At 43.0% G+C, this 10,497-nt stretch overlaps 1 protein-coding gene and 1 long non-coding RNA gene across 3 annotated transcripts in view; one reads left to right on the forward strand and one right to left on the reverse strand.

The window, feature by feature from the left end:
• HDAC11 (histone deacetylase 11) overlaps positions 1 to 6,177 on the reverse strand; it is a 26,607-nt gene extending 20,430 nt beyond the window's left edge. Inside the window, exon 1 of the mRNA XM_075183117.1 lies at positions 6,084 to 6,177. Coding sequence (XP_075039218.1) covers positions 6,084 to 6,085 — 2 coding nt within the window. The 5' untranslated portion in view covers positions 6,086 to 6,177. The remainder of the gene's footprint in view (positions 1 to 6,083) is intronic.
• Positions 6,126 to 10,279, forward strand: LOC142099566 (uncharacterized). Of its 2 annotated transcripts, none has more exons than XR_012678573.1 (4): positions 6,126 to 6,652; positions 9,343 to 9,901; positions 9,989 to 10,069; positions 10,156 to 10,279. It is a non-coding gene; the product is annotated as an uncharacterized LOC142099566 (long non-coding RNA). The 2 variants fall into 2 exon arrangements; XR_012678574.1 differs by having other exon boundaries at positions 6,126 to 6,524.
• The last annotated feature ends 218 nt before the right edge of the window (positions 10,280 to 10,497 follow it).

Genomic DNA, 10,497 nt, shown 5'->3' on the forward strand with positions numbered 1-10,497 from the left:
TCTCCAACTCTTCCTATCCCCATCATATACACAGGCAATGCTGCATGCACTACGGTTAGGGGCACACAGCTCTCCCTTTTCGAGCAGAGCCGTGTGAAGCAAGACATACCTCCAACGGTCCCTACAATCAGGACTTTGTCCTGATTGAGTGCGTCAGAACAGTTGACAGACTGCCCTGCTCTTTCCTACCTGTTCTTGCTGCTTTCAATACTTGTTTGAGAAAGATGGCTGTGAACAGTGCAGACAGAAACAATCTGCACACAAACTGCAAAGTGGCTGGTCCCAGCCACCTCAAGCATACAGTACCCCCGGCTGGGAAGGAGGGTTTCCAGGCACTAGGAAACCCCCCTGTTTGCCTATGGGTACATATAAGACGTCTTGGATATTTGTAATGATGGTTTCACCTTTCATATTCAGGCGAACTGTGATAGTCCCAACTTTTGTTGCAGTAAAAACCTTTCCACCGATTCCTACACCGATCTGCTACATTCAATGCTGACTCATTCGTTTTTTCACGCTTCTTCTGTTGCGCACATCTTTTAGTCTGCATTCAGATGCCTCGTGTCCCATCTTATGACATATGAAGCATTTCTACTTGGGCTTCTTGGACTTCACTCCTTCTGTGAGTAGAGCGGTACTCTCAGTCTCAACAGGAATTCTCTCTTTGAACTGCAGCAGCTTTGCGCTCACGTTTTCTGTTGTTAACTTGGTATCATTGGACTCAAAAGCTATTACAAGGAAATCATACTCTGGTGCGAAATTCTGCAGCATCGCCATTGCCACTTCCTCGTCGCCCACCTGTGCTCCCACAGATGCCAATTGCTGGGATATCGACAGCATTTTCTCTATGTACTCATCCATGCTCTCACAAGTACTCAATTTAGTGCCGTACAATGTACGCCTCAAGTTTAACCTTCTCATCAGACCATTGCCCTTATATGCATTTTTCAGAGCAGATAAGAGGGAGTAGTGAATGAGAAGGAGGAAAGGTAAGTTGAGAATTAGAGGAAGATAGGAAGGTGGGAGGGCAGGGGTTGAGAAGAAGGGTGAAGCATGGGAGTGATGTGGGGGAAGCATAACAGAACAAGCGGCAGACTTGCAGTTCACTGGTTTTCACACCCAGTGGAGTGGGGTGTCATGGGGCGTCTCTGATAGCGGTGGACCCACTGGCTCAATGGAGGGAGCTGGCAGAACCACATCCTGGCCATCATCATTATCAATGCCTCAATGGTTCCACAAGCATGCATACCGCATCAAAAGTGTTAAAGTCTGTATTCATGTGACATGGTTAAAGGCAAAAAGAGGTTAGGGCTCTAGTGTTGGCGGAATGGTGGAGGGTACGCCACAAAAAGAATATCACAACTCCTGAAATATAAAATAACTATTCTTCTTTCTCAAATACTGGGTTCAGTCAAATCCCCAGATGGCGGTTATTACTTTTCTAGCTTGATTAGGCTGGCGGGGTCTCCACGCCGTTAACTACACGAGTAGACCAAACCTTGAACCCTAGGCTACCGGGAAGATGCAGGTCAATGTTCACAGTGGTTCCCTTGGGAGGATTATCGCACTTTGTGGTCTAGGTGATGGCTTCTGCAGCTGTCAGGACAAATGGATATTGCATAAGTTGCTGGGCCAGGTTTGAGTGATTCGGGAATATCTGTTGCAGAACTAAGACTATTCCGTGACTGAAAGGACCGCCAATGCCCCTACTTTTGCTGAGTAGTGACATTCTTGCTGTGCGTACAGGTAGGTAGTCACTTTCACTCAACAAAAGGACTTAGATTTTGTACCTGCTCAGAAGTGGCGGCCTTCGTGTCTCATCCAATATTTTTAATGGTAAGTGTTTTGTATTTTTCGCCTAAATGTCGCACATCACATTTCTAAACATAATGGGCCTGAGTCATTAAGGAGGGAAAAAAAGGAGTAACTTTGCTCCTTGGCAAAACCATGTTGCATTGGAGAGGGAGGTAAATTTAAAATGTGATGGCAGATTTATAGTTGGGGTAGATCAACTTTAAATTTCAGTGAAAAACAAAGCTATCAAGTATTTGTGTGTTACATGAAAAAAACAGCCAGTGTCTTCTTTATGTGCAAAATAATAAACTAATTTGCACCCATTTGCATTGTAACATGGTTTGTCCAGGATCAAACTTACTCCTTTTTTTCTTTGCTCTCTTTAATAACTCGGGTCCTATGTAAGCAATATAATAAAAAACTTAACACACACAAAGTGACAGGTAATAACAATGGTCCCATTGCCCCCTAAATTATGATTAATTACAGCCATAAAGAAGACTAAGGCTGGGTATACGCTACAGCAGTGGTTCCCAAACTTTTGCAGTTCGCGGCACCCTTAGCGTCTCCAAATTTTTTCAAGGCACCCCTCCAAAATAATTACTGAGCAGTCCTGTTTTAGAAGTAGTTGGGTCAAAAAATTTTAATAAGTATTTAGGTCCGGACAGAAATACTTATTTAGTTGTATGCAAAAATGCCCCCTCTGCATCCAGACACTCTGCCCCCTCTGCAGCCCCCAGGCACGCTGCCCCCTCTGCAGCCCCCAGGCACGCTGCCCCCCTCTGCCACGCTGCCCCCCTCTGTCAAGCTGCCCCCCCTCTGCAGCCCCCTGTCACGCTGCCCTCCTCTGCAGCCCTCTGTCACACTGCCCCCTTCTGCTGGCCTCTGTCACGCTGTCCCCCTCTGCTGCCACCCTGTCACTCTGTCCCCTCTGCTGCCACTCTGTCCCCCTCTGCTGTCACTCTGTCCCCCTGTCACTCTGTCCCCCTCTGCTGTCGCTCTGTCCCCCTCTGCTGTCGCTCTGTCCCCGTCACTCTGTCCCCCTCTGCTGTCACTGTCCCCGTCACTCTGTCCCCCTCTGCTGTCACTCTGTCCCCCTGTCCCCCTCTGCTGCCAAGATCCTTTCATTCTGCCCCGCGCCAGCCATAAAAAAAATAAAGAACAGAAACTTACCTATCCGTCGGGCCCCAGCAGACTCCTCTCTCCCGCAGCTGTCACTGAATATTGACATCAGTGACAAGCTGCTGCGGGAGAGAGTAGTCTGCTGGGTCCCGGCGCCTGACGGATTGGTAAGTTTCTGTTCTTTATTTTTTTTATGGCTGGCCCGCGGCACCCCAGTGACAGCGCCGCGGCACCCCTGGGAGCCACGGCGCACACTTTGGGAACCACCGCACTACAGGTTTTTCAGCCGATTATTGTGCCAATCACACAGTAAATGACTGTTTGGCCCTATATCTAACTAGTGTGTACACTGAAACAATGAACGATGGTCATTCCAAAGTTCATTGTATCATTTCAATTTATTTTTCAATCAGACTAAAAATCTCGTTCAACGATGTCCTTATAATCCTGCAGTGTGTATGCACTCGCGCTCAGGATCTCCAGTGTTTACAGGGTCACGATCTTTCCAGCAAATGGTTATGACAGATTTGAGTGTAAATCTTTTACAACATGTATAGTGTGTACACATGAATTGGCATGCTGACCAAGACTTATTTTTTTTGCAGTCGTTGGCAAATCGTTACTGATATGGCATCGGGAGAAATTTTCTGTAGTGTGTACCTAGCCTAAACCGAGCAGTAATTTAGGAGAAAAACTGAAAAGTGTATTGAAATGGGTGGCTCTAATAAGAGGTGGACTTTGATATGATGTTTACACTTCCGCAAGGCACACTTCTTCAAACGTTTCCTGGAGCACTGCTATCTTGCAGAGACATATCCTGAGAATGGAGGACTGGCATGTAACTTTATGTGCTCTTGCAGACCATCTAGGTCAGTGTTGGCTAACCTGTGACACTCCAGGTGTTGTGAAACTACAAGTCCCAACATGCTTTGCCAATATATAGCAGCTTATTGCTGGAAGGGTATGCTGGGACTTGTAGTTTCACAACACCTGGAGTGTCACAGGTTAGCCAACACTGATCTAGGTGCACCGATGCAAAATCAAGGCACTTTGCCATGCGTATCATAAATTAGTCCTAATATTTCCTAACACTGCACTCTTCTAAATTGATGCCGGTAAAAGGGATTGGCTCATTTATGTGAGAGACTAGAGTAATGTGCTTCGGCAAAAAAACTATTTTGGGCCCTATTTCGGGTTAGGAATAAACCATGGTGCAATGTAGCAGTAGTTTTAGAAAATGTGCAGAGTTGAGATGGGGTGTGTCCTAGTTTAACGCTAAACCACTGCGTAAAAATATCAGTATTTGTGTGCTGCATGCAAAAGCAGGCTGTATTTTCCACATGTGCAAAAAAAATAATTGCATATGGACGTGGTTGGTACAGGTGTAAAATTTGCCTCCTTTAACTGGATTTAAATATAAGTCAGGGCCAATAAGTCTAAAGCTATGTGAAGTATGCCCACCTCATCTTCACGTGAGAAATTTAAAGTGAACACACCCCTTCACAGACAGTTTGTTGGTTAAACCAACAAGAGTGAGAAGGTAACTGTTAACTTCAATAGGAACGTGTGACTTTTGCTCAAATGTGCAAATCTGCACTAAATACATAACCAGCAATCATTTGTTCATTATCGAACTTGAACCAAAAAATTACTCACAGGAAATATTGCCACTAATTTTTTGTGCGGTTTTTGTTCCTGTCCGACTCTAATATTTCTGCTTTAGAATAACTGTTGGTGTGCAGTAACAGGTTACTGGAATGTGGGACAGACATGATCTGAAGGCATACCTGCTCCTAGTATATTCTATGAGCCCGTGCTCTCTGTTCTAATTGAATGCATCGCGTACTCAACATGGTGCACGTTCATCACAAAAGGACCATACTACTGTCACTGTTGCACCCCAATTTGACTTCCCAGTGGTTAAGTGAACAGCATAAGTGAACAACAATAGCAGTACCATCACAAGCCACAGGATCCACTGACAGAGACACAAAACGCAGCTCCAGTGGATGCCAAATGATACCTCTCAGAACTTACTCATACCAGTGATAGCAAGATAAAGCAAACAATCCTAGATGCTTTTCCCACCATTTCTTTTTTTTTTCCCTTTTTTGTTAGTGCGCATGCACCGACTGAAAAGTTGGTGCATGCGCACTAGCATCCTGGACGGCAAACTGTAGGATGAGTGACAGGGAGGGATCACATGATCCCTCTACACATGCGCTGTCCAGCTCTGCTCTTCAGAGATATGTTAATGTACGCCAGCTTCAGATGGCGCCAGCTTCAGATGGCGTACATTAACATGTAAAAAAAGAGAAAAGTTTCTCTAATTAGACTTCCCATACACTGTTATGGGGAGTGCTCAGAAAAACGATAGCAAATGCAAAGCAGCAGATATCTGAGATATCTGCTGCGATGCTTCAATACTACATAGCAATTTCACGGTAAACACCCGAAAACTGTTGTTTTCGGGTGTTTAACACAGGAAAAATCCTTGATAAATAGACCCCTCAGACACAGAATGTTACTCTAGGGTTAGTCACCCCCTAGGTTATGGTGACATTGCGAACAATTCTATTGCACTCCCACTTTTCCCACCCATACACTGACCAGCAGCCTCCACTCCCTCCTCCTACATATACACTAACCAGCAACCTGCACTCTCTTCTGCAGTCTATACAGTGAGCAGCAGCCTACACTCTCTTCTGCTGTCTATACACTGAGCAGCAGACTGCACCCTTTTCTGCTGTCTATACACTGAGCAGCAGCTTGCACTCTCTTCTGCTGTCTATACACTAAACAGCAGCCTGCACTCTCTCATGCTGTCTATACACTGAGCAGCAGCCTGCACTCTCTTCTGCTGTCTATACACCGAGCAGCAGCCTGCACTCTCTTCTGCTGTCTATACACTGAGCAGCAGCCTGCACTCTTTGCCCTGTCCATAAACTGACCAGCATAATGTACCCTCTTCTGTATATACAACAATCATAAGCTGCACTGTCTGCTATTCTGTCCATACACTGACTAGTAGTCTGAATTCCCTCCCTGTTTGCATAAACCAGCAACCTTCACTCGCTATCATGCTGTCTACTCTACATGCTGTAAATCAGCTGCACTTCCTATTCCCCTGCTAACATACAGTACATTGCCCCCCTTGGGTTACTCACATATTTCCTTCCGCAGGGCCGAGTCACTGCTCAGGAAATTAGACTGACAAATGACGTCAGACTAAAGGAGGGACTTGTGCACTTGTCACAATGACGTCATGGGAATCTGCTCTACTTTTTAAACGGAGTGTGAGAATGACATGAATATAAAGGGTTATTGTTGTCTGGTATTTAATGATCCTTTCCGAGCTTAATTGCTATGTGAGAATGAGAAGTGTGAGATATATGAAAGGCTCATGACACTAGGAAATAGAAGGCAGGGTGGGTGTATGTGTTTGGGGAGTGTCTTGGGGAGGGAACACTGCACAATAGTTGCTTTCAGGTAGACAAACATAAGGAAGGTTAAAGAGCCTGCATTGCTGCGGTGATATGCCATATATGACTGCACAGGACGCCAGCATGATATCATATACATAACATAAAGGCTCCGACATAAATAATGTTAGTGGTGTGGGATTGTTCTACAATGTGTTTCATATTCTGTTAGAATTGTGTATAATAGTCATAGATGGGGACATCTGTCCCGCAGATATCAGCAGTGTATAACAGAGGGAGATCTTAACATAAAAGTAAATAAGAGCATGTTATTTAACCTATGGTTTTTTAGGTCTTTTGTTTTTCTTTGTAAATTGCAGGGGGTTGAGATTTCCGTTTTACCGTATATTCAATCTAATAACACTCTGCTCCCAGGACACAGAGCTAGGCTTAAAAATGAAGGGACTCAAAAAAAAACAAAAAAAGCAAGTATGGGCCTCCATTGTTCAGATTGATAGGTAAATAAAAATCATGGCTATTGATTTAGACATGATAGACTTATCAACACTGTTTTAAACAAATAATACCATAGGTTGAAACTTCTGACCTAGGGAATTTAGACTGTAAGCTCCAGTGGGGCAGGGATTGATATGAGGGAGTTCTCTGTACAGTGCTGCGGAATTAGTGGCGCAATATCAGGCCTGGCCAACCTGTGGCTCTCCAGGTGTTGTGAAACTACAAGTCTCAGCATGCTTTGCCAGTTGATAGCTGGCAGGGCATCCTGGGACTTGCAGTTTCACAACAGCTGGAGAACCACAGGTTTGTCAGGCTACTGCTGATGATGATCATATTGCACTTCTGGGGGTATATATACTAAACTGTGGGTTTGAAAAAGTGAAGATATTGCTTATAGCAACCAGATTCTAGCTATAACCTATTTAGAACATTCTACAAAATGACAGCTAGAATCCGATTGGTTGCTATAGGTAACTTCTCCACTTTTTCAAACCCAGTTTAGTAAATATACCTCCTGGAATGGAAGCAGGGATTGACATCAAAGTAAAAAAAAAAACAACCAGTGTGGAGGTGGAGTTAGTTGTGACAGATATTAAATTATTGTCACAAAAATCCCTGACCTCACTAATGGCCTATTTATTAATATATGGCTATTTGGCTGTTTTTTATTGGCACCTAACGGTATGATTTATCATTAAAATCTCAGGAGATGTAAGACTTAACTTACCGTTTCGCAGGGCCAATCTCAGGTGCATAAGTGAACTGTCTAGCCTGTTTGTGTATGCTCAGTGGAATGGAAAGCCCACACATGGGGGGGGGGGGGGGGGATTCAATTGGCCGCATTTTGGGTAAAAGTAACGCGGCCTGCGCATTACCGTTATTATGGTAATAATGCGCTTAGTTACCGTTATTACGATAGTTTCAACAACGGCTTTTTGCTCGCGGCTAGAAAGCCAGGTTAAAATTATTATTATCCTTTATTTGTTAGGCGCCAAAAGGTTTCCGCAGCACCGTACATAGTACAAACAGTAGACTAAACAGGGTAAAACAGTACAAAACAATAAACAAAAATACCAATACTTCAGAAACTCCAGGCTGGCTGATGTAGTAAACAAGGAGCAGCAGACAGGTTAAGGAGACAGGAGGGAAGAGGGCCCTGCTCATGTGAGCCTACATCCTAAGGGAGGGAAAACAGACCGGCACAGGGGGAGCCAGGTAAGGCAAGGGGAGAGCGAGTGGAGTTATGTGAAGGGGTTAATTACGGTAATAACTTTAACGCCGCATTAATTCGGGGGGAATCAATTCCCCCTTGGGCTTTCAGTTCCAGTAATTTAATAACAATAATAAATAGTTAAAAATAGATAACAAAAAATATTTTTTAAATAAGTTTTAAAATCATTACAGCATGAAAAAAGTGTTAATCAAATAATAAAGCATGTTCTCTTTATTTCCATCTTGAAAAGGATTGCATTGATTCTAATTTAAATAGACTTGTCTATGCTTTGTATGGGAAAGTTATCACCGGCAGTGACCCTTTGATAGATAGGGGCCTATTTACCAAAGACATGTTTCCTTGAAATCCTCTAAAAACAGCTGTCTTCCGGGGATAGTCACATATTAAAGTAACGTCTTAATTTAAGACTAGGGCATCACTTCATACGCAAAAGCAGTCCCAATAGGTTTCTATGGGACAGTTATTTTGCACCATTTAAGATTTTCGGAACTTGTGCCCGATGACTAATGCCAGCTGAAGCTGGTGTTGGCCATTGAAGCCTATGGGAAGAGCATTGAGGTAGAGGGATCTTCGGATCTCTCACCGCAATTTACCTGTTGTCCCCTCTGGTCACTATCGTAAAGGTGAACACTCTGCGACAGTGACCATAGAGGAGATAGGAAACGGGTCTTCGCAGGACAAGCAGTTTTTCGTGACTCCTGTTCCTAGTAAAGAATTTTAATAAATAGTCACAATATTTCAATCCTTATCTTTGCGATAAGGATTGAAATTAATCGTGTTGAAAATGTGGGGGTTAATACATATGCTTAAAGCTGGGTACACACTACAGAATTTTCCACTGACTTTTTATGCCGATCGATTTTACATGCGATCGATAGTTCGATCGCTCGGTCCATGGACTGCATACACACTAGCCTTGTTTTAGACGATAAAGGGAAGAGCGGAAGTCCCTTTAGCGACTTTTTACAGCCAAGTTGTCGTTAACAATAATTTTAATTTCGTATACACTGAGGCATCATTTGTGGGGCATGTAACGATATACCAAAGACATTAGCAGAAAGGGGCAGAGCGTTCACTATAGTTAACACCCAAAGCCACATAAAAAGAGAAGGCAACACTGTATTCATATAAAATAGAAGTTTATTACCATACATACAATTTAGAAAAAACATTTAACTGGTAAAGTGCAGTGCAATGATAATTCCCTAATAATAAAATCCCTTCGTATGTAATGTAATGCTCCATTCTCTGCAGGCATCATCACCGATTGGTCCACAGCAGAAACGAACGCCCATGTCTGAGTGTATAAAATGACAGAGGAACCTGTCTGGCGCCGAGGAGCGTGAGAAGATGGCAAGTGAGAAGAAGGTGTCAGTGGGGGTTGCGGGTGAGGAGAAGATGTCAGTGGGGGTTGCAGCTATGGAGACGGAGACAGAGTCAGAGATGGTGCTGGAAGGGCCAAAAAATGTTGAAAAAGTTAAGGTGGGGGATGGAGATACTCAAGAAGAGCAAAGAGCAAATCCAATGAGCCCAAGAGAGGTGGAGATGATGGTCAAAGTACTGGACCAGGATGACTACGACATTAAAAAAGGTCAGTAGCACGTGTAGTGTACCCGTTTGAAGGACTTTATTTCATTCTAGTGTCACACAAAGCAATGTAAACGCCTAATTTGTAACATAGTTTTTTGTTTGTCAGAACGAAGAATTAATGGTGAGAAGGCCTGTTTAGATACCACTGATACCACTAATGTAACACCTGTTATCAAACAAGAAAAAAATTGAAAAAGAAAAAGATATCAAGTTAGACATGAAGGTATTTCAGTGAACATGTATAGACAACTAAATGCTTTGGTCACATACCTGTACCATTATAATAACCAAAATGGTGCCTGTTTTCCAGAATATATGGAGGTTAAGCCCGCTATTATTGCGATTGCGCCACAGGGACCAAAACGTAAACTGATCTCGAACAGTGTGCAAGGTGAGAAAATGAGAGTATTTCTGGCATTGGATATATAAATATATAGAAGTTTAATAGTAAAAAAAATGTATTTCCTTGTTTCGTAGGTAAAGAAATCAAAGGGAATAGAAACCCAAGCGACATCAAGACCTATTCTGCCACAAACCAGTAGCACCTTTAAAGTGTAATACTATTTTTTTCACCTGTCATATTGCAAAACTTTTTGTACTTTTTTCCTGCAATAAAACTATTGCATGAACACTGTGGTTTATTCATGGTATTTTACAAATATTAGTTAATAAAGGTTAATATGACTTTATAACATTAATAGTTTAAAAAGGTTAAATGTGAATAGATTGCCAACATAGATGCAAAGGGTAATAACACACGTGCTTTATACATGTGTAATGGTCTGCAGCCAGACAGGTGCAATATACATCTATACAAAA

The sequence above is a fragment of the Mixophyes fleayi genome, chromosome 8 (genome assembly GCF_038048845.1).
Source record: "Mixophyes fleayi isolate aMixFle1 chromosome 8, aMixFle1.hap1, whole genome shotgun sequence".
Classification (NCBI taxonomy): Eukaryota; Metazoa; Chordata; class Amphibia; order Anura; family Limnodynastidae; genus Mixophyes; species Mixophyes fleayi.